At 47.9% G+C, this 24,406-nt stretch overlaps 1 protein-coding gene across 10 annotated transcripts in view; it reads right to left on the reverse strand.

The window, feature by feature from the left end:
• Positions 1 to 24,406, reverse strand: part of CUX1 (cut like homeobox 1) — a 307,807-nt gene that overhangs the window by 136,002 nt on the left and 147,399 nt on the right. For all 10 annotated transcript variants that reach the window (XM_060756991.2, XM_060756990.2, XM_067472043.1 and 7 more), the window contains exons 4-5: positions 21,851 to 21,929; positions 1,297 to 1,434 (exon numbers count right to left, since the gene is read on the reverse strand). In XM_060756991.2, coding sequence (XP_060612974.2) covers positions 1,297 to 1,434; positions 21,851 to 21,929 — 217 coding nt within the window. The remainder of the gene's footprint in view (positions 1 to 1,296; positions 1,435 to 21,850; positions 21,930 to 24,406) is intronic.

Here is a 24,406-nt window from a genome sequence, read left to right on the forward strand (position 1 = left end):
TCTCTTCCTTCCTTCCGTCCTTCACTCCTTCCCTCCTTTCATTCCTTCTCTCCTTCTGTCTTCCTTCCTTCCCATCTTTTATTCCTTCCTTCTGACCTTCCTTCACTCCCTTCCTGCGTCTGTCCTTCCTTCCTTCCTTCCTTCCTTCCTTCCTTCCTTCCTTCCTTCCTTCCTTCCTATCATCCTTGCTTCTGTTCTTCTTTCCATCCTTCCCTCCTTCTGTCCTTCCTTCACTCCCTACCTGTATCTGTCCTTCCTTCTTTCCTATCCTCTTTGCTTCTGTCCTGCCTTCCTTGTCTCCTGTCTTCCCTCCCCCCCTTCATTCTCACCTTGCTTCTGTCCTTCTTTCCTTCCTTCCTTCTGTCTTTCCTTCCTTCCTTCCTTCCTTCCTTCCTTCCTTCCTATATTCCTTGATCCTGTCCTTCCCTCCCTCCCCTTTGTCTTCCTTCCTTCACTTCCTCTCTCCCTGAATCTGTCCTTTCTTCCTTGTGTCCTTCCCTCCTTTTTATTCCTTCCCTCCTTCTGTCCTTCCTTCCCACCCTCTCTCCGTCTGTCCTTCCTTTCTTCCTATCCTCCTTCCTTCTGTCCTTCCTTCCTTCTGTCTTCCCTCCCTCCTTCTTTCCTTCCTTCCTACTCTCACTTTGTCTTCTCTTCTTTCTTTCACTCCCTCTCTTCCTGCACCTATCTTTCCTTCTGCCTTCTTTCTGTCCTTCCCTCCCTCCATCTTGTCTTCTTTCCTTCACTCCCTCCCTTATGTGTCTCTGCTTCCTTCCCTCCTTCCTTCCCTCACTCCTTCCTTTGCTTTCCCTCATACACCTTTTCTCCTTCCTTCCTTCCTTCCTTCCTTCCTTCCTTCCTTCCTTCCTTCCTTTTGTCTTCCCTTCCTTCTCTCACCCCAAAACCTGGAAGATCGTAAAGAGATGCGCGCTCGGCTGCCCGAGATAATAGCATTTCCATGTACAGCGGACACTTTCGAACCATTTATGTGCCCACTCGCTTAAGTCACCAGCTGACTTTCCTTGGCTGCGCTCTGCCCTCGGGATAAACAAACCGTAAGTACAGTACCGAGGCAGCATCGCACATTAATCTGTTGGGAGAAAAATGGCGCAGGGCTAAGCAAGCATTTGCTGCAAACGCGGCACCAGCAGCACAACGAGAAATGCCAACACTAAAAGCCAGTTGACGATATAATGAAAGGGGCAAACTTGGGCCCTCCAGGTGTTTTGGACTTCAACTCCCATCATTCCTAACAAGGCCACCTCTCCATTCCCCGCCGACCCTCACGGGCGAGCCTACCTTGATTTTTGACTTCTGCAAATTCTTTGTTGTACTCCTCAAGAGTTTCCCGGAGTTTCTGGTTCTCGGTTTCGATGTCGTGCATGCGTTGGACTTTCAGCTGGAGCTGCTGCCCCAGATCCAGAGCGGGAGAAGGATCTATAAGGGACAAAAGCAAAAAAGCGGATGGGTACGGACATTACGATACGTCACACCATTTTTGCTCCTGGGCGATCAATGACATTTCATAATTATCTATATAAATAAAAATGTAATGTTCGTTTGTGGGATTAACAGAACTCAAAAACCATTGGATGAATTGACACCAAATTTGGACACAAGACACCTAACACCCCAATGTATGTCCTTCACTCAAAAAATTGATTTTGTCATTTGGGAGTTGTAGTTGCCAGGATTTATAGTTCACCTACAATCAAAGAGCATTCTGAGCTCCACCAACGATGGAATTGAACCAAACTTGGCACTCAGAACTCCCACGACCAACAGAAAACACTAGAAGGGTTTGGTGAGCATTGACCTGGAGTTTGGGAGTTGTAGTTCACCTACATCCAGAGAACAATGATGGACCTAGTCTAAACTTGGCACGGATACTCAACATGTCCAAATGTGAACACTGGTGGCGTTTGGGGAAAATAGATCTTGACATTTGGGAGTTGCAGTTGCTGGGATTTATAGTTAACCTATAATCAAAGAGCATTCTGAACTCCACCAATGATGGAATTGAACCAAACTTGGCACTCAGAACTCCCAGGACCAACAGAAAACACTGGAAGGGTTTGGTGGGCATTGACACATACACACAGACACAAATACATACATATACATATATACATACAACACACACACATATAAAACACACACACACACACTTTGGATAGCATAGGGAAGGAAGCATAGAGTTGGAAGAGACCTGGTGAGCCATCCAGTCCAACCCCATTCAGCTTTGAAACAGAGGCTGGATGGCCGTCTGTCAGGGGGTTTTTGAATGCGATTTTCCTGCTTCTTGGCTGAATGAGGTTGGGCTGGATGGCCCATGAGGTCTAATCCACCTCTATGATTTTATTATTCTATGTTCAGCAGTGGAACTCTCTGCCCTGGAGTATGGTGGTGGCTCCTTCTTTGGAGCCTTGAAACAGAGGTTGGATGGCCATTTGTCAGGAGGGGCTGTGAATGCAATTTTCCTGCTTCTTGGCAGAATGAGATTGGGCTGGATGACCCATGAGGTCTCTTCCACCTCTATGATTTTATGATTCTATGTTCAGCAGTGGAACTCTCTGCCCTGGAGCGTGGTGGAGGTTCCTTCTTTGGAGGCTTTGAAACAGAGGCTGGATGGCTGTCCATTAGGGGTGCTTTGAATGCGATTTTCCTGCTTCTTGGCAGAATGAGGTTGGACTGGATGGGCCATAAGGTTTCTTTCACCTCTATGATTCTATGTTCAGCAGTGGAACTCTCTGCCACGGAGTGTGGTGGGGATTTTAAAACAGAGGCTGGATGGCCATCTGTCAGGGGGGCTTTGAATGCGATTATCCTGCTTCTTGGCAGAATGAGGTAGGGCTGGATGGGCCACAAGGTCTCTTCCACCTCTATGATTCTATGTTCAGCAGTGGAACTCTCTGCCCCGGAGTGTGGTGGGGGTTATGAAACAGAGGCTGGATGGCCATCTGTCAGGGGGGCTTTGAATGCGATTTTCCTGCTTCTTGGCAGAATGAGGTAGGGCTGGATGGCCCATAAGGTCTCTTCCACCTCTATGATTCTATGTTCAGCAGTGGAACTCTCTGCCCCGGAGTGTGGTGGAGGCTCCTTCTTTGGAGGCTTTGAAACAGAGGTTGGATGGCCATCTGTCAGGGGGGCTTTGAATGCAATTTTCTTGCTTCTTGGCCGAATGGGGTTGGGCTGGATGGCCCATGAGATCTTGTCCCACTCTAGGAATCTAGGATTCTATGACCTGCCTGGAACCTCGGGGACAGCTTGTAATTTGATTACAAAATTACAAAAATCGGCAACGCTGGCCGATTTTTTGCTCCGACCGAGCCCACCAGATGAGCCTACGCACGAGTCAAGGTGCCACAGCTGAGCCGATCGGTCCGGGAGAACGCCAGAGGGATGCCAAGCCCGCCAAGGAGCGCAAGGACAGCCCTGGCACCCAGAGAGGCCTCATAAAGCACTTCTCTCCGCGGTGGGCGCCAGCTTCACTTGTGAAACGGCTGCGAAGATTTAGTCTCCCGCCGAGGAATGTTAAACACACCGGTCTCGGAGGATCAACAATGGTACATATTAGGGAGCGGGCTTAATTTGCAGCCTGCCACCACCATCAATTTGAGAAAGACCACCCTCCGTCTGGGGAAGGGCACAAGGAGCCCATTGTGCCTCCCGTAATGCGCCGAGCGCACTTTGCAACCCGTCAGGCCGGTGCCAGCGTTTACAGAAGAGTGGTCCTGGGTTGTGTCACTGGCAAAGAGGCAGGCCGGGTGTGCTGGGCTGTGTCACTCGCCGTAATAATGCAAGGCGGCAGGGAGCGGGCGGGCGGGCGAGCGGCCTCGCGGCGCATGCATAGTTTATAACTACACCGCTTTCTCATTTGCAGTTGTTAGAAGAGGGCTGTTGTTGTTTCCCTGCATTATTAGTGCTGTTAAAATATTCATCGCACATTATTCAACGCTGGGAGGATTCGGGTGCAATTCTAATGTTGGGGAGGGGGAGGCGCCGCAGGACGGACGTGCGGGTGATTGGGGATCCCATACAATGACCGTCAGGCCCTGGCCTCCTACTTTCGAGCACAACACCCCAAACAAGACAGTAAATAAAGAATGCTCATAAACAGGGGAATTCCAGACAAGAAACAATCAGGGCCAACTAATCACCTCCCAACAAAGGATTCCCCGGGCAGTAAAAGGCCATTAAAAGGCCATTAAAAGCTAATCATGATGGCTGACTGCTACATTCACCCTACCTCCAACAGACAAGAGTTCTTTCTCCCTCCCTGGAAATCATTCCACAGGGATATATGCAAACCCAATTTTCCTAGTTTCCAACAAACCAACAAGGGATTTCCTCAGGCAGTAAGAAGCCAGACCTTGAAGCTACAAGGCCATTTAATGCTAATCAAGGTGGCCAACTGCTATAACAATCAGGGCCAACTAATCACCTCCCCAACAAAGGATTCCCCGGGCAGTAAAAGGCCATTAAATGCTAATCAATATGGCCAATTCCTACATTCATGCCTACCTCCAACAGACAAGAGCTCTTTCTCCCACCCTGGACATCATTCCACAGCAACATATGCAAACCCCATTTTCCTAGTTTCCAACAAACCAACAAGGGGTTCCCCCCAAGCAGTAAGAAGCCAGACCTTGAAGCTGCAAGGCCATTAAATGGAAATCATGGTGGCCAATTGTTACATTCACGCCTACCTCCAACAGGCAAGAGTTCTTTCTCCCACCCTGGACATCATTCCACAGGGATACATGCAAACGCCATTTTCCTAGTTTCCACCGAACCAACAAGGGGTTCCCCCCAAGCAGTAAGAAGCCAGACCTTGAAGCTGCAAGGCCATTAAATGCTAATCAAGCTAGCCAACTACTACATTCACGCCTACCTCCAACAGACAAGAGTTCTTTCTCCCACTCTGGACGTCATTCCACAGGGATATATGCAAACTCCATTTTCCTAGTTTTCAACGAACTAACAAGGGGTTCCCCGGCAGTAAGAGGCCAGACCTTGAAGCTGCAAGGTCATTAAATGCTAATCAAGATGGCCAACTGCTACATTCACGCCTATCTCGAACAGACAAGAGTTCTTTCTCCCATCCTGGACATCATTCCACAGGGATATAAACAAACCCCATTTTCCTAGTTTCCGACGAACCAACAAAGGGTTCTCCCACGCACTAAGAAGCCAGACCGTGAAGCCTACAATCAAAGAGCTTTCTGAACACCACCAACAGTAGAATTGGGCCAAACCTCCCACACAGAACCCTCATGGCTTGAAGGGACCCACTGGCGCGAGACTCCATCTAACCTCACATGCTCTCCCTCGCTCACACATGTGAACCATGCTGTCATGCCATAGACTTGGGCAAAATTTCCCACACAGAACCCCCAGGACCAATAGAAAATACTGTATTGTCGAAGGCTTTCATGGCCGGAATCACTGGGTTGTTGTAGGTTTTTTCAGGCAATATGGCCATGTTCTAGAGGCATTCTCTCCTGACTTTTCACCTGCATCTATGGCAAGCATCCTCAGAGGTAGTGAGGTCACAACCTCTGAGGATGCTTGCCATAGATGCAGGCGAAACGTCAGGAGAGAATGCCTCTAGAACATGCCCATATAGCCTGAAAAAACCTACAACAACCCAGAAAATACTGTGTTTTCTGATGGTCTTTGGTGACCTCTCTGACACCCCCTTGCGACCTCCCTCCCCCAGGGTTGATCAACGCTGCATTACAACAACTGCAGCCAGCTCTCCACACTGGGCTTTTGTGAGTTCACTGATTCATGGATTTTGGAGTTGTAGTTCACCTAGATCCAGAGAGCACTGAGGACTCAAACAATGAGGGATTTGGACCAAACTTGGCACAAATACTCAATATGCTGAAATGGGAACAGCAGTGGAGTTTGGGGGAAAATAGACCTTGACATTTGCGAGTTGTAGTTCCTGGGATTTATAGTTCACCTACAATCAAAGAGCATTCTGAACTAGTCTATAGTCCACCGACAATCATGCTGAGGACCGAGAGGACACTTCTCTAGGGATCTCTAGATCCTCCGGTGAAATTCTGACCACGCAGCCATGCTAGAGAACCGAGATATTCCTAGAGAAGTAATCTCTTGGGTGATACCCCCTCCCACATGCACACACATACATACTATTTTCCACACACGCCTGAAAACACGATGCTTCAGGATGTTCAATGTTAAGGCCCCCCTAAGACATGCAAATGAGGGCGGCTTCCCTATGCTAAAATTAGCCCGAGATGCCTGGGGGCCCTCCTTCCGCAGCCCCCACCCCGTTCCCCGCCAGCCTCTGCATTCGAAGATGAAGAATGACTAAACCTTTAGTCAATAAATTCCCAAATCCCTGGAAAGCATTATATCGTAAATGAAAATGTTGGCACGCTCATAACTATTCATCAGGATATGTATATTTAATTGAGCTCTATTAAAGGTTAATGTCAAAGAAGCAAAACAGTCGCCGAAGAAAGGAGGAACGGAATGTTAAAACCATTCTCTTTGCATTAAACTCCAAACTTTGCTTAAGCTGAGATGAATGATTCAAACGTCAGCGGCTTTTGGAAGATTGTTTTGAGAAATGCTCAAAGGGGGCCGGGCAGAAGCAGGCATCGCCGCTCTCCCCTCCATGAAGGAAAATACAAAGAACTGCAGCAGGGGAACAACAACCGGCACATCATTCAGAGTCGGGGAACGCCGAGGATTTCGGATTTCCAAACCTCAAAATGCAACAGGGTTTAAAACAGGCATGGGCCAGTTGATGAGCTGTTGACGACTGGCCCGGCTCGTTCGCTCATCTCAAACCTTCACCACAATTCTAGTCCATGAGCTACTGATGACTGGCACCGCTTGTTCATTTCTGCTGGCTTCCTGCTACACAGCAGTGATGCCAACTTCCCCTGAGAAAATTCCCTGTGAGAGGTATGTGCCTTGTAATCTTACTTTCCGATATCCCTAGTACAGTGTGAACTTCGCATTTGGAAATAACGGAATGCGGATGCTCATCTCTAATCTTTACCACAATGCCAGCCGATGAGCTACTGATGACTGGCCCCGCTCATTCGTTTCCGCTGGCTTTCTGCTACACGGCAGTGATATCAACTTCCTCTGAGAAAATTCCCTGCGAGAGGTACGTGCCTTGTAATCTTACTTTCCAATATCCTTTGTACAGTGTGAACTTCGCACTTAGAGGGAAACAGAATGAGGACGCTTATCTCTAACTTTCACCATAATGCCAGTCGATGAGCTACTGATGACTGGCACTGCTCATTCACTTCCCTGGCTTCCCGCTACAAGGCAATGATACCAACTTCCCCTGAGAAAATTCCCCGTGAGAGGTACGTGCCTTGTAATTTTATTTTCCGATATCCCTCGTACAGTGTGAACTTCGCACTTGGAGGGAAACGGAATGAGGATGCCCAGCTCAAACCTTTACCACAACAGCAGTGGATGAGCTACCTACGATCGGTACTGCCCATGAACTTCACACTTGGAGGGAAATGGAATGAGGATGCTCATCTCAAACCTTCACCACAATGCCAGCCGATGAGCTACTGATGACTGGCACTGCTCGTTCACTACCTCTGGCTTCCCGCTACACGGCAGTGATACCAACTTCCCCTGAGAAAATTCCCTGCGAGAGGGACGTGCCTTGTAATCTTACTTTCCGATATCCCTCGTACAGTATGAACTTCGCATTTAGAGGGAAATGGAATGAGGACGCTCATCTCAAACCTTCACCAAAATGCCAGCTGATGAGCTACTGATGACTGGCACTGCTCGTTCACTTCCGCTGGCTTCCTGCTACATGGCAGTGATACCAACTTCCCCTGAGAAAATTCCCTGCGAGAGGTGCGTGCCTTGTAATCTTACTTTCCGATATCCTTCGTACAGTGTGAACTTCGCACTTGGAGGTAAACGGAATGAGGATGCTGAGCTCTAACCTTCACCACAACAGCAGTTGATGAGCTACTTACGACTGGCACTGCCCGTGAACTTCGCACTTGGAGAGAAATGGAATGAGGATGCTCAGCTCTAACCTTCACCACAACAGCAGTTGATGAGCTACTTACGACTGGCATTGCCCGTGAACTTCACACTTGGAGAGAAATGGAATGAGGATGCTCAGCTCTAACCTTCACCACAACAGCAGTTGATGAGCTACTTACGACTGGCATTGCCCGTGAACTTCACACTTGGAGAGAAATGGAATGAGGATGCTCAGCTCTAACCTTCACCACAACAGCAGTTGATGAGCTACTTACGACTGGCATTGCCCGTGAACTTCACACTTGGAGAGAAATGGAATGAGGATGCTCAGCTCTAACCTTCACCACAACAGCAGTTGATGAGCTACTTACGACTGGCATTGCCCGTTCTCTTCTGCTGGCATCCCACTACCAACTTCCCCCAAGAAAATTCCCCACAAGAGCTACATGCCTCGTAATCTTACTTTCTGGGTAACCCTCGTATATGCAATGTTTGCAGCCAGTTTTGGATCAAAACACCAGATACCCAAGAGGCAACCAGAATACTGGCACTCCTCAAAGTGATGAACAAAGACAGGTTCTTCTGGAGATCTGTTCTTGGATTTAATTTGTACGTAAGTCGGAAGCTTTTCTCCCAAAGCTACTCCTAACTTATCCCGAAGTTGCTAGATCCGTACGTATCCGCCTCCACCATTTTGGACGCATTTAAAACACAGGACTGTGACTAAAATTTCGTTAAAAAGGCTCTACGTCTTTTCTGTCTCCCGTGGCAAATACAAACGACACGTCAAGCACAGAACACCGGCCAAGTAATGACACCGAGGGCTCGAGCATCATGTCAATGGCGCTCGTATTGATATTCAGTCTGGTTGTGTCACAAGTTGGTCACCACAAATGTCGATAGACAGCTGTTATCACAAGGCTGTTTTGGGAAGGAATAGTATTGTCACCGGGATTGTCAACTCGCTGGGATCCAACGCTTAGTTGCGGATCCATATGGAAACCACACAAAGCAGCCACAGATCTAGAATAATAGAATCACAGAGTTGGAAGAGACCTGGTGGACCATCATCCAGTCCAACCCCATTCCGCCAAGAAGCAGGAAAATTGCCTTCAAAGCACCCCCAACAGATGGCCATCCAACCTCTGTTTCAAAGCCTCCACCACACATCAGGACAGAGAGTTCCACTGCTGAACAGCTCTCACAGTCACCAAATTACAAATCCCAGGATTCTGTATGACTTTAAAGTGGCATCACACTAAGAATCATAGAATTATAGAATCCTAGAGTTGGATGAGATCTCGTCGGCCATCATCCAGTCCAACCCCATTCTGCCAAGAGGCAGGAAAATTGCATTCAAAGCACCCCCAACAGATGGCCATCCAGCCTCTGTTTCAAAGCCTCCCAAGAAGGAGTCTCCATTACACTCCAGGTCAGAGAGTTCCACTGCTGAACAGCTCTCACAGTCACCAAACTACGAATCCCAGTGGCATCACATTTCGAATCATAGATTTATAGAATCCTAGACTTGGAAGATATCTCGTCGGCCATCATCCAGTCCAACCCCATTCAGCCAAGAAGCAGGAAAATTGCATTCAAAGCACTCTCAACAGATGGCCATCCAGCCTTTGCTTAAAAGCCTCCATAGATGGAGCCCCCACCACACATCGGGGCAGAGAGTTCCACTGCTGAACAGCTCTCACAGTCACCAAACTACAAATCACAGGATTCTGTAGGCCTTTAAAGTGGCCATCCACTTAGAATCATAGAATTATAGTTGGAAGAGATCTCGTCGGCCATCATCCAGTCCAACCCCATTCTGCCAAGAAGCAGGAAAATCGCATTCAAAGCACTCTCAACAGATGCCCATTCAGCCTTTGTTTAAAAGCCTCCATAGATGGAGCCTCCACCACACTCCGGGGCAGAGAGTTCCACTGCTGAACAGCTCTCACAGTCACCAAACTACAAATCCCAGGATTCGGTAGCCTTTAAAGTGGCATCACACTTAGAATCATAGAATTATAGTTGGAAGAGGTCTCGTCGGCCATAATCGAAGTCCAACCCCATTGTGCCAAGAAGCAGGAAAATTGCATTCAAAGCACCCCCAACAGATGGCCATCCAGCCTCTGTTTGAAAGCCTCCAAAGAAGGAGCCTCCACCACACTCCGGGGCAGAGAGTTCCACTGCTGAACGGCTCTCATGGTGGAATGTTCAGGTGGAATCTCCTTTCCGGTAATCAAACTGCCTGCCCTCGGAAGGACTTCGTAATTCCGCGCTGCACATAATGTGGCAAAAGGACTCCGGGAAGCAGGGAGATGATATCGGCAAGCCCGACCAACTGGCCATCACGGAGTCTGTGTTGCCACTTGGCATCCCTGTCGCCGTAAAGAGGACATCTGCTCATTACGCTGGGAGCTCTTCTGTGCCTTTGACTCCGGCCTGTCACCATCGATTACGATGTTCTTACTGCAGCTCCACTGAAACTATTTCGTTGCTGGTTTTCACTGACTTGCTTGCTCTTTGCGTGTTGCTTGCAACGCACGCCGAGGCAAAAAACTCCCCCAAAAAACCCTGAAACATCATTGCACATGAGCTGATGAGAACTCAGCTGAGAGTGACAGGTCAAGAAGTGGACCTGGGACAGAAATGCTGACCCCGGGAGGGAAAAACAGAGAGGGAAGCTCCGAAGGAGAAAAAGCTACAACTCCCATATTCCAGGTGTGATAATAGAACTTGGAAGAGACCTCGAGGGCAATCCAATCCAACCCCATTCTGCCAAGAAGCAGGAAAATCGCATTCAAAGCACCCCCAACAGATGGCCATCCAACTTCTGTTTAAAAGACTCCATAGAAGGAGCCTCCACCACACTTTGGGCAGAGAGTTCCACTGCTGAACAGCTCTCACAGTCAGAAAGTTTTTCCTAATGTTCAGGTGGATCAGCATGGGCTGTTTCTCTAAATCAGTGTTTCTCAACCTTCTCAATGCTGAAACCTCTTAACATAGTTGCGCATGTTGTGGTGACCCACAACCATAACATTACTTTTGTTGCTACTTCGTAACTGCAATTTCGCTACTGTTATGAATTGTAATGTAAATATCTGATATGCAGGATGTATTTCCATTCACTGGACCAAATTTTGCACAAGTACCTGATATGCCCAAATTTGAATAGTGATGGGGTGGGAGGGTGGCTATTGATTTTGTCATTTGGGAGTTATAATTGCTGGGATTTATACTTCACCTATAAATGAGGAATGAGGATGCTCATCTCTAACTTTCACTATAATACCAGTTGATGAGCTACTGATGACTGGCACTGCTCGTTCACTTCCGCTGGCTTCCCACTACACGGCAGTGATACCAACTTCCCCTGAGAAAATTCCCTGCGAGAGGGACGTGCCTTGTAATCTTACTTTCTGATATCCTTCGTACAGTGTGAACGTCGTACTTGGAGGGAAACGGAACGAGAATGGATAGCTCTATCCTTCACCACAACAGCAGTTGATGAGCTACTTACGACTGGCACTGCCCGTGAACTTCGCACTTGGAGGGAAACGGAATGAGGATGCTCATCTCTAACTTTCCCCATAATGCCAGTTGATGAGCTATTGCTCCTATTATGTATGAATCTTCAAAATAAATATCTGATCTGCAGGATGGATTTTTATTCACTGGACCAAATTTGGCACAAATACCCAATAACGCCCAAATTTGAATACTGGTGAGATTGGGGGGATTAATTTTGTCATTTGGGAGTTGTAGTTGCTGGGATTTATAGTTCACCTATAATCAAAGAGCATTCTGAACTCCACCAATGATGTAATTGAACCAAACTTTGCACAAAGAACTCCCATGAGCAACAGAAAACACTGGAAGGGTTTGGTGGACACTGATCTTGAGTTTGGGAGTTGTAGTTCACCTACAACCAGAGAACACTGTGGACTCAAACAATGATGGATCTGCACCAAACTTGGCATGGATACTCAATATGGCCAAATATGAACACTGGTGGAGTTTGGGGGGAAATAGACCTTGACATTTGGGAGTTGTAGTTGCTGGGATTTATAGTTCACCTACAATCAAAGACAATTCTGAACGCCACCAACAATAGAACTGGGCCAAACTTCAGCCCCACGTGCTCTCCCTTGCCCACACATGTGCAAATCAAAGAGCCCCTTGAACCCCATCTCTCTCTCTGCCCCAGAGTGTGGTGGAGGCTCCTTCTTTGGAGGCTTTGAAACAGAAACTGGATGGCCATCTGTCGGGGGTGCTTTGAAGGCGATTTGCCTGCTTCTTGGCAGAATGGAGTTGGAATGTTAGGCCCAGCAGGTCTCTTCTAACTCTAGGCTTCTGATACGCACTTGAATAGATTTAATAAATTCAAGGAGAGTGTGGCCACCAAGACAGCAAGGAACGAGCTCCAACGACACGGCTCTCTGTGCATGGATGGAAGGATGGGGAACATAGAATCATAGAGTTGGAAGAGACCTCATGGGCCTTCTAGTCCAATCCCCTGCCAAAAAGCACCCCCAACACATTTATTTATTTATGGCATTTATATGCTGCCCTTCTCACCCCAAAGGGGACTCAAGCGGCTTACAAGACATATATACATACAATACATTATATTATCAGCATAGTACAATATTTATTATTTATTTACGATATTTCTATACTGCCATTCTCAGCCCGGGGGCAACTCATGGCGGTTTACAGAACGGCACAATTTGATGCCCATAACAATATAAAAATAGCTAAAACATTTAAACACAGATAAAAATTCATTACATAACAACATCAATAAAAACATCATAAAACAATAAATCCTCCGCATTTCATTACCAAATCATTATCCGGTCGCGTTGTCCGGCCAATATCAGAATTATATATCACCATATTGTAGTATACCATTATATTGTAATATTATTAGTAATATTACATGTAATATAAAATATGTAATTATAATATCGTATTATTATTATTAGTATTAAATTGTATTACATTATAATATTATAAATATTATATGTGTTGTTGTTCATTCGTTCAGTCGTCTCCGACTCTTTGTGACCTCATGGACCATCCCACGCCAGAGCTCCCTGTCGGCTGTCACCACCCCCAGCTCCTTCAAGGTCAGTCCAGTCACTTCAAGGATGCCATCCATCCATCTTGCCCTCGGTCGGCCCCTCTTCCTTTTACCTTAGGATAGAACACGAGGCAAGGGGGAACTGTCCCCTGTCCCCCTCTCTCTTCACTCTGGCACAGATGGTCATCCAGCCTCTGTTTCAAAGCCTCCATAGAAGAGGCCTCCATCACACTCCAGGCAGAGAGTTCCACTGCTGAACATAGAATCATAGAATCCTAGAGTTGGAAGAGACCTGGTGGGCCATCCAGTCCAACTCCATTCTGCCAAGAAGAAGGAAAATCCATTCCAAGCACCCCCAACAGATGGCCATGCAGTCTCTGTTTCAAACCTCCATAGAAGGAGCCTCCATCACACTCCAGGGCAGAGAGTTCCACTGCTGAACATAGAATTCTAGAGTTAGAAGAGACCTGCTGGGCCATCCAATCCAACTCCATTATGCCAAGAAGTAGGAAAATCAATTCAAAGCACCCTCAACAGATGGCCATGCAGCCTCTGTTCCAAACTTCCATAGAAGGAGCCTCCACCACACTCCAGGGCAGAGAGTTCCACTGCTGGACATAGAATCCTAGAGTTGGAAGAGACCTGGTGGGCCATCCAGTTCAACTCCATTCTGCCAAGAAGTAGGAAAATCTATTCCAAGAACCCTCAACAGATGGCCATGCAGCCTCTGTTTCAAACCTCCATAGAAGAAGCCTCCACCACACTCCACGCCAGAGAGTTCCACTGTTGAACATAGAATCATAGAATCCTAGAGTTGGAAGAGACCTGGTGCCATCCAGTCCAACTCCATTCTGCCAAGAAGTAGGAAAATCCATTCAAAGCACTCCCAACAGATGGTCATCCAGCCTCTGTTTCAAAGCTGGGGCGGAAAGCACACCTTTGACTGCAGGATGACCACCATGCATTGCACAGGGAAATGATCCCATCACTGTGCAAACAGAATATTGGGATGGATGGGCATTCAGGGCCTTTGTTATGTTCTTCTAGTGTGCCCCCCCCCATAAAAAACTGTATAGAGAAACAAAAGATATGACTATTCTGAAATGTGTCCTCCAAAGAAGAGCGAACACCACTCAACAAAGAGGTGAATTAGGGGAAACATGCCCCCCCCATGTAACGCCATGGGGGTCGGCCCCTCTAACGGCCCGCCTCTCCTTCTCCTCCGCAATCCGCATTGTTCGGTGGCGCACTCAAGGGTCCCCTTGCGAGCCCTGCTTCCACAATGGCCCCCTAACGCCTGCGCGGATTCCTTTGTGCTGGGACACTCTAGGCTAATGTAATCATATGATTACATAATTAACCCAGCTGTCTCATTAAGAAAATCAACTGGAATTCAGGGCATAATTAGTCATGCGGCAATTAGCATGCTGATGAGCAAGAACGATGGCAATCCGTCTGGAGGGGGGAGAGTGGGCTGGGACCACCCACCTCATCGCCCCAAAATGCCAGAAATGCAGGGAAAGAGCCAATGGGATTTTGGCCTGCATCAACAGAAGTCTAGTGTCTAGATCCAGGGAAGTCATGCTCCCCATGCTCTATTCTGCCTTGGTCAGACCACACCTGGAATATTGTGTTCAATTCTGGGCACCGCAATTGAAGAGCGATGTTGACAAGCTGGAATGAGTCCAGAGGAGGACGACTCATATGATTAAGCCCTATGAGGAGCGGCTTAAAGAGCTGGGCATGTTTAGCCTGAAGAAGAGAAGGCTCAGAGGACACACGATGAAGGCCATGTATAAAACGTGAGAGGAAGTCATAGGGAGGAGAGAGTACGCTTGTTTTCTGCTGCCCTGGAGACTAGGATGAGACCTCGTGGGCCATCCAGTCCAACCCCATTCTGCCAAGAAGCAGGGAAATCGCATTCAAAGCACCCCTGACAGATAGCCACCCACCCTTTGTTTTAAAGCCTCCAAAGAAGGAACCTCCACCACACTTTGGGATACAGAGTTCCACTGTCGAACAGCTCTCACAGTCAGGAAGTTCTTCCTCATGTTCAGGTGGAATCTCCTTTCCTGTAGTTTGAAGCCATTGTTCCATTGCGTCCTAGTCTCTAGGGCAGCTTGTTCCCTCCTCCCTTTGACTTCCCCTCACATATTTGTACACAGCCCTCATCATGTCTCCTCTCATTACTTTCCAATTGTGCTTCCATTTAGCCACCTGTATGTCCATGGCTCCACTTCTTTACAGCCCTGATCAACTGTTGAGAAGCGGCTTAAAGAGCTGGGCATGTTTAGCCTGAAGAAGAGATGACTGAGAGGAGACATGATGAGGACCATGTATAAATACGTGAGAGGAAGTCATAGGGAGGAGGGAGCAAGCTTGTTTTCTGCTGCCCTGGAGACTAGGGCGCAATGGAGCAATGGCTTCAAACTACAAGAAAGGAGATTCCATCTGAACATTAGAAAGAACTTCCTGACTGTGAGAGCCGTTCAGCAGTGGAACTCTCTGCCCCAGAGTGTGGTGGAGGCTCCTTCTTTGGAAGCTTTGAAACAGAGGCTGGGTGGCCATCTGTTGGGGGTGCTTTGAATGTGAATTTACTGCTTCTTGGCAGAATGGGGTTGGACTGGATGGGCCACGAGGTCTCTTCCAACTCTAGGATTCTATAATTGTATTCTATGATTCTATGATTCTTCAGCAAGACATCTGTTGGATCATAGAATCTTAGTATCCTAGAGTGGGCCTTCCAGTCCAACCCCATTCTGCCAAGAAGCAGGGAAATAGCTTTCAAAGCACCCCCGACAGATGGCCATCCAGCCTCTGCTTAAAAGCCTCCAAAGAAGGAGCCTCCACAACACTCCAGGGCAGAGAGAGAGAGAGAGATCCAGTGCTGAACGGCTCTCACAGTTAGGAAGTTCTTCCTCATGTTCAGGTGGAATCTCCTTTCCTGTAGTTTGAAGCCATTGTTCCACTGCATCCCAGTGTCTAGGGCAGCTTGTTCCCTCCTCCCTTTGACTTCCCTCACATATTTATACATGGCCCTCATCATGTCTCCCCTCATTGCTTTCCAATTGTGCTTCCATTTAGCCACCTGTATGTCCATGGCTCCACTTCTTTACACCCCGATCAACTGTTTTGGGATTTTAAAATGCAGAAATGCACTGGAGCCGTCCACACCAGCATGTAGGGTTTGTCGTTTGGTGATGCACCAGAACATTGGATAAAGACCTTGTAAAACTACAAATCCATCCCATTGAGCCAAGGCAGTTATGGTGGCACCTCTAAATAGCTGGTATCACCTAGCCAGCCAATGCTGAAAAGTGACTGGTTAGTCAAAGAGCTGTTCGACTCTCATTGTCTCGCGCAGAGAAGCTAGAACTCAGACAAAGACGGAAGCAGTGTCAGCTCCGCCCCCACCTTGAGTGTGTGCAGGTTTTCCTTCTGCTCAGAACTCAGGCAATATAAGGCACTTTCCAATAGTTTCTCTGAATGCAAGAGTTTCCTGAGTTGGAAGAGCTTCCTGAGTTGGAAGAGACCTCGTGGGCCATCATCCAGTCCAACCCCATTCTGCTAAGAAGCAGGACAATCGCATTCAAAGCACCCCCGACAGATGGCCATCCAGCCTCTGTTTCAAAGCCTCCAAAGAAGGGGCCTCCACCACACTTTGGGTCGGAGAGTTCCACTGCTGAACATAGAATCCTAGAGTTGGAAGAGACTTGGTGGGCCATCCAGTCCAACCCCATTCTGTCGAGAAGCAGGAAAATTGTGTTCAAAGCACCCCCAAGAGATGGCCATTCAGCCTCTGTTTCAAAGCCTCCATAGCAGGAGCCTCCACCACACTTTGGGGTAGAGAGTTCCACTGCTGAACATAGAATCCTAGAGTTGGAAGAGACTTGGTGGGCCATCCAGTCCAATCCCATTCTGCCAAGAAGCAGGAAAATTGCGTTCAAAGCACCCCCAAGAGATGGCTATGCAGCCTGTTTCAATGCCTCTAAAGAAGGATTCTCCATCACACTCCGGGGCAGAGAGTTCCACTGCTGAACATAGAATCATAGACCTCATGGGCCATCCAGTCCAACCCCATTCTGCCAAGAAGCAGGACAATCACATTCAAAGCACCCCTGACAGATGGCCCTCCAGCCTCTGTTTCAAAGCCTCCAAAGAAGAAGCCTCCACCACACTCCAGGGCAGAGAGTTCCACTGCTGAACAGCTCTCACAGTCAGGAAGTTCTTCCTAATGTTCAGATGGAATCTCCTTGAATCATAGAATCAAAGAGTTGGAAGACACCTCATGGGCCATCCAGTCCAGCTCCCTGCCAAGAAGCAGGAATATTGCATTCAAATCACTTCCGACAGATGGCCATCCAGCCTCTGTTTAAAAGCTTCCAAAGAAGGAACCTCCACCACACTCCAGGGCTGAGAGTTCCACTGCTGAACGGCCCTCACAGTCAGGAAGTTCTTCCTCATGTTCAGAGGCTGGATGGCCATCTGTCAGGGGTGATTTGAATGCAATATTCCTGCTTCTTGGCAGAATGGGGTTGGACTGGATGGCCCATGAGGTCTCTTCCAACTCTTTGATTCTATGATTCTATGATTCTATGAGATGGAATCTCCTTTCTTGTAGTTTGTGTCAATTTGTGCCGTTGAACACCGGTTGAGAAATGCGATGGTAGATTCTCAACCAATCCAACCGAGTTTGTAGCAGCCACCAAAACAAAGTTTCTCGAGTTGAACACCGATTTTTGTAGTAAGTACCACACAGTTAAGCAGGAATAACACTTTTGAACCAGGAGCAGACAATTTTTCAAATTTTGTTATTAGTATGGCTTCCAACCTTGTGAAGACTCCTCAAAGGAGCTCCACCAGCCCTGATGCACCACGGCCGGCCATTGCTATCAATCTGGCCGCATTGCTAGGCCGGTGGGCAAGGCTGGCTCAAACAAAAGGACTCCTCCTTTCTTCCTGACAATGGCCAGGCGGCCCTGTTATGAAACACAAGCAGAACCGCGGAGGCCATTAATATTTGATACAGCTGGCAAGGCGCTTCTCCAATGGGTTGGCTCTCAAAATAATTCATGCCCAACGCTTCTCTGCTTTTTGCAAATCAGGTCTTGGAGGGGAGAAAAAGAGCGTCCCGCAGGAATGGCTGGGAATCCAAAGGCCGTGGCACGCCCTCGGCCCCACCAAATAAAGCAAAAGGAGGGGAGGTCCCAAGCACCCCACGATTAGAGCGAACCCAGGCCCAGGCCTCCTCTGCGGATGCCACTGCTCGAGCCCCCATTCCTCCACTTTGCCGAAAGGAAACATGCAAAAGGGTGGGAGGGGGAGATCCATGCACATCCTTCCCCAAATTAAAACACACCCCCACGCACACGTCCCTCAAACAGATCGGGAATAATTACAGCACGGCTTCTGAATATTCAAATGCCTTCCGGTATAATTAATTCATTAATTATTCCCCAGAAAATTAATAAACCCACATTGCCTGGAGGGCTTCCTGAAGAAAGGAGCGGAAGAAGGAACAGGGGAGGCGGGCAGGGAAGGAAGGAGGGAGGGAGGGTGGCCCCAATGCCCACCCTGCCCAGGGCCACAGGGACCGGAGGAAGCCATACTTAGGAATCAGCCCCATTCAGCCTCTCTTAGGCAGGCTGCTTTCTGTCTCTCCCTGAGGGGGTCCCAAGCAGAGGCGGAAGAGGGGAGGCCAAGGGGGAAGCAGGACCAGGAGCATCCCAACAGGAGAGAACATCAGAATCACTTGGCTGGAAGAAAGGGGAAAGGAAGGAGTTAGGATGGGAGGGAGGGAGGGGAAAGGAAGGGTGTGCCGGGTCAGCGGGGGGGGGGGGGGGGGGGGTGCCAGGTCAGCGGGATCTTCCTCATACCATGAGTAATGTATATACCTGGCAAGGCACAGGGGTCAGAAGGGCCACTGCCCCCTGCTTTCATCCATTGTTTCCTTCTTCCTTCCCCATTTTCCATTTGCTTTCTATTCCTTCCTCCTCTTCATTCCTCCATTTGTCCCTTCCCCTTACTTCCTCTCCCCCCTCCCTTCCCTCTTTCCTTCCTACTTTCCCCTTCCTCTCTTCCCTTCTTCCTCTTTCCCCTCCCTTCCCCCCTTCCCTTCTAACTCCCTCCTTTCCGCCTTCCTTCCTTCCTTCCTTCCTTCCTTCCTTCCTTCCTTCCTTCCTTCCTCCCTCCCTCCCTCCCTCCCTCCCTCCCATCCCACCCTTCCTTCCTTCCTTCTTCCTTTTCCCTACCTCCCTTCCCTCTTTTTTTCCCCTCCCTCCCTCCCACCCATCCTAACTCCTTCCTTTCCCCTTTCTCCCCCTTCTTTTGTCCTTGTTTTTCCCTTTCTTCCTTTCCTCCTTTCCCCTTCTTTCCTTCCTTCTTTCCCCTCCCTCCCTCCCATCCCAACTCCTTTCTTTCCCCTTTCTCCTCCTTCTTTTTTCCCTTCCTTCCTTTCCTTCTTCCCTTCCTTCCTTCCCTCCTTTCCCCTCCCTTCCCTCCTTCCTTCTTTCCCCTTCCTTCCTCCTTTCCCTCCTAACTCCTTCCTTTCCTTTTCCTCCCTCCCTCCCTTTGTCCAATTCCCTCCCTCCCTTCCTCCTTTCCCCTTTTTTCCTCCCTTCCCTTATTCCTCCTTTCCCCTGCCCTCCTTCCTCCCCTCCTAACTACCTTCTTTCCCCTTCCTTCCTTCCTTCCTTCCTTCCTTCCTTCCTTCCTTCCTTCCTTCCTTCCTTCCTTCCTTCCTCTCTCCCTCCCACCCTTCATCCTTTTCCCTTCCTCCCTTCCCTCTTTTCCCTTCCTTCCTTCCTTCCTTCCTTCCTTCCTTCCTTCCATCCATCCATCCATCCATCCTCTTTCCTTTCCATTTTCTCCCCCTTCCATTTTCTCCCCCTTCTTTTGTCCTTTTTTCCCTTCCTTCCTTTCCCCTTCCTTCCTCCCTCCCTCCCCTCCTAACTCCCTCCTTTCCCATCTGTCCCTTCCTTTGTCCACTTCCCTCCCTTCCTCCTCCTTCCTCCTTTCCCTTCTCCACTATGATTGGCTGGCCTCCCATCCAAGGGGAGGACTGCTTCTGAGACTCCAAGCAGGGAGGGGAGAGCAGGCATGTTCGGACCATAAAAGCATGTTGTGCATGCACGGGAGAGCATGTAAGGCTGGAGAGGAGCTTGCACCAGGGAGCCCCATCAAAGCATGGGAGTTCAGTGTGCCAAGTTCGGTTCCATTCCATCGTTGGAGGAGTTCAGAATGCTCTTTGATGGTAGGTGAACTATAAATCCCAGCAACTCCAACTCCTAAATGACAAAATCAATCCCACCCCCCACCCCCCACAAACTCCACCAGTATCCAAATTTGGGGTGTGGGGTATTTGTGCCAAATTTGGTCCAGTGAATGAGAATACATCCTGCATATCAGGTATTTACATTACAATTCACAACAGTAGCAAAATGATAGTTATGAAGTAGCAACGAAAATAATGTTATAGTTGGGGGTCACCACCACATGAGGAACTGTAGTAAGGGGTCGTGGCATTAGGAAGGTTGAGAAACACTGAATTAGGGAATGACATTGAGACGGCAGGAACAGAAATCATGTGACAGAGTGTAATAATAATAATAATAATAATAATAAACAAAGTATGGATCGTCGATGTCTCAATCCCAGGTGACAGCAGGATTGAAGAGAAACTGGAAAAGCTGACATGATATGAGGATTTAAAGATTGAACTGAAAAGACTCTGGCACAAGCCAGTCAAGGTGGTCCCAGTGGTGATCGGCACACTGGGTGCAGTGCCTAAACACCTTGGCCTGCACTTAAACACAATCGCCGACAACAAAATTACCATCTGCCAGCTGCAGAAGGCCACCTTAATGGGATCTGCACGCATTATTCGCCGATGCATCACACAGTCCTAGACACTTAGGAAGTGTCCGATGTGTGATCCATTAGAACAGCCAGCAAAGTGATCTTGTCTGCTGTGGACTCATCTTGTTGTGCTTCAAATAATAATAATAATAATAATAATAATAATAATAATAATAATAATAGTCCTAGACACTTGGGGAAGCGTCCGACGTGTGATCCTATTCAACAGCCAGCAGAGTGATCTTGTCTGTTGTGGACTCATCTTGTTGCGCTTCAAATAATAATAATAATAATAATAATAATAATAACAATAATAATAATAAAGTCCTAGAAATTTGGGAAGTGTCCGACGTGTGATCCAATTCAACAGCCGGCAGAGTGTCTGCTGTGGATTCATCTTGTTGTGCTTCAAATAATAATAATAATAATAATAATAATAATAATAATAATAATAAAGTCCTAGACACTTGGGAAGTGTCTGATGTGCGATCCACTACAACAGCCGGCAGAGTGTCTGCTGTGGACTCATCTTGTTGTGTTTCTAATAATAATAATAATAATAATAATAATAATAAAGTCCTAGACACTTGGGAAGTGTCCGACATGTGATCCAATTCAATAGCCAGCAGAGTGTCTGCTGTGAACTCATCTTGTTGTGCTTCAAATAATAATAATAATAATAATAATAATAATAATAATAATAATCCTGTGTCACCTTGTAGCTCGAGTTAAAACCCAGAGATAGGACACAACACAATCAAAACACATCTAACCAGATGCGCGCAGGTAAAACACAGGTTCAAATCCACTTCATATGCGTTTCCTCAATGGCAGTGACCGAGGCCCCAGAGAGGGCGTGCGTGATGTTTCCGGACAGGACGACATGCACGTGCCTACCTGGAACGTCGATTAATCTCTTGTAGACATTCAGGAACGCTGCCTCGGCTTCTTTGCTTCTTTTGCCCAACGCATCAATCTGCAAGAAAAGAAAAGAGAGTGGGGGGAAGAGTCAGCCTGGGATCTGCTCGGGAGGCACAAGATTTCCGTACGCACGCACACACACACGCACTCGAACGCAGCCCTCCATCAGCAAGAAGGCAGCTCTGCAAAGGGCGCTCCTGCAAGCCCAGGGGCTCAAGGAACCCTCATTGGGTTTTGTATATTTCAAAAATGACCTCCCGATCTTTTTACCCCGGGACTTCTTTGAGCATTTGCTCTTACGTCCCCTACCTCGGCTTCTAATGTTCGGAGGATTTCTCAGATTCATAGGGGCCTAAAGCAATGCAAGGAAAATGGGTTGCTGGTGGTATTGGTGCTTGGCTTTGTTGTTTCTTGCATTCCGAATGTTTTGTCTTGTCTTTTTCGGCAAGTCACACTTGGCCATGGTGGTCCACGCTCTCGTTACATCCAGGATAGACTACTGCAAAACACACTCTACGTGGGGTTGCCCTTGAAGACTGCTTGGAAGCTTCAAATAGTCCAACGAGAGGCAGCCAGGTTAACAACTGGGATGGCATAGAGGGAGCATACAACTCCCATGTTACGCCAGCTCCACTGGCTGCCAGTTTGCTACCAGGCCCAATTTAAAGTGCCTAAACGGCGCCAGCCCAATTTACCTGTCCGAACGCATCTCCCCCTATGTACCATCGTGGAGATTAAGATCCTCTGGGGAGGCCCTGCTTTCCGTCCCACCATTGGGGGGGGAACGAGAGACAGGGCCTTCTTGGTGATTGCTCCCCGGCTATGGAACTCCCTTCCTGGTGAGATCAGGTCAGCCCCCTCCCTCCAGTTCTTTAGAAGGATGGTAAAAACTTAGCTGTGGGACCAAGCTTTCGGGACAGGGCAATAAAGCGGCAATAGGAATGATGACCAGGCCAATTAGATTTGACGCAGATGAGTAGGACCGTTTTAAATGTTGTATTTTAATATTTTTTATAAATGTATTGTATGTGAATTTGTGTCCTGGAATTGAACGTTTGCCGTATATATGCTGTGCTCCGCCCTGAGTCCCCTTCAGGGTGAGAAGGGCAGAATATAAATGTTTTAAATAAATAAATAAATAAATTTATTGTGTCAGGAGCAAACCAAACAGTTGTATTGTATTGTATTTATTTTAAAAAACCCCACAAAGTTTACTTAAGTGATATTTGTCTTGACTGTTCTAATGTAGCACAAATCCTATGTAAAATCGTACTACGTATTTTTGACATTAATATTGAAATCTGAAATATATACAGAAAGTCTTTACTTTCTATGAAATGTCCTTTGATCAGAAGCTGGCCACTTGGGAGTGTCTCTAGTGTTGCTATAAGAAGGTCCTCCACTGCGCATGGCTGCATTGCAATAGGTTAGACCACACCTGGAGTACTGTGTCCAATTCTGGGCACCACAACTGACAAGCTGGAATGTGTCCAGAGGAGGGCGACTCAAATGATCAAGGGTCTGGAGAACAAGCACTATGAGGAGCGGCTTAAGGAGCTGGGCATGTTTAGCCTGAAGAAGAGAAGGCCGAGATGAGACATGATAAAAGGTAAAGGTAAAGGTAGTCCCCTGACATTAAGTCCAGTCATGTCTGACTCTGGGGTGTGGTGCTCATCTCCATTTCTAAGCCGAAGAGCCAGCGTTGTCCGTAGACACCTCCAAGGTCATGTGGCCGGCATGACTGCATGGAGCGCCATTACCTTCCCGCCGGAGCGATACCTATTGATCTACTCACATTTGCATGTTTTCGAACTGCTAGGTTGGCAGAAGCTAGGGCTGACAGCGGAAGCTCACGCCGCTCCCCGGAATCGACCTTTCGATCAACAAGCTCAGCAGCTCAGTGCTTTAAACCACTGCACCACCGGGGGCTATGTATAAATATGTGAGGGGAAGTCATAGGGAGGAAGAGCAAGCTTGTTTTCTGCTGCCGTGGACACTAGGACGCAATGGAACAATGGCTTCAAATTACAAGAAAGGAGATTCCATCTGAACATGAGGAAGAACTTCCTGACTGTCGGAGAGAGCTGTTCAACAGTGGAACTCTCTGCTCCAGAGGGAGTGTGATGGAAGCTCCTTCTTTGGAGGCTTTGAAGCAGAGGCTGGATGGTCATCTGTCAGGGATGTTTTTAATGCGATTTTCCTGCTTCTTGGAAGAATGGGGTTGGACTGGATGGCCCACCAAGTTTCTTCCATCTCTAGGATTCTATGATTCTCTGTTCAGCAGTGGAACTCTCTGCACTGGAATATGGTGGAGACTCCATCTCTGGAGGCTTTGAAGCAGAGGCTGGATGGCCATCTGTCGGGGGTGCTTTGAATGCGATTTTCCTGCTTCTTGGCTGACTGGGTTTGGACTGGATTGCCCACCAAGTTCCTTCCAACTCTAGGACTCTATGATTCTATGTTCAGCAGGGGAACTCTCTGCCCCGGAGTGTGTTTGAGGCTCCTTCCTTGGAGGCTTTAAAGCAGAGGCTG

This window comes from Anolis sagrei, chromosome 11, assembly GCF_037176765.1.
Source record: "Anolis sagrei isolate rAnoSag1 chromosome 11, rAnoSag1.mat, whole genome shotgun sequence".
Lineage (NCBI taxonomy): Eukaryota > Metazoa > Chordata > Lepidosauria > Squamata > Dactyloidae > Anolis > Anolis sagrei.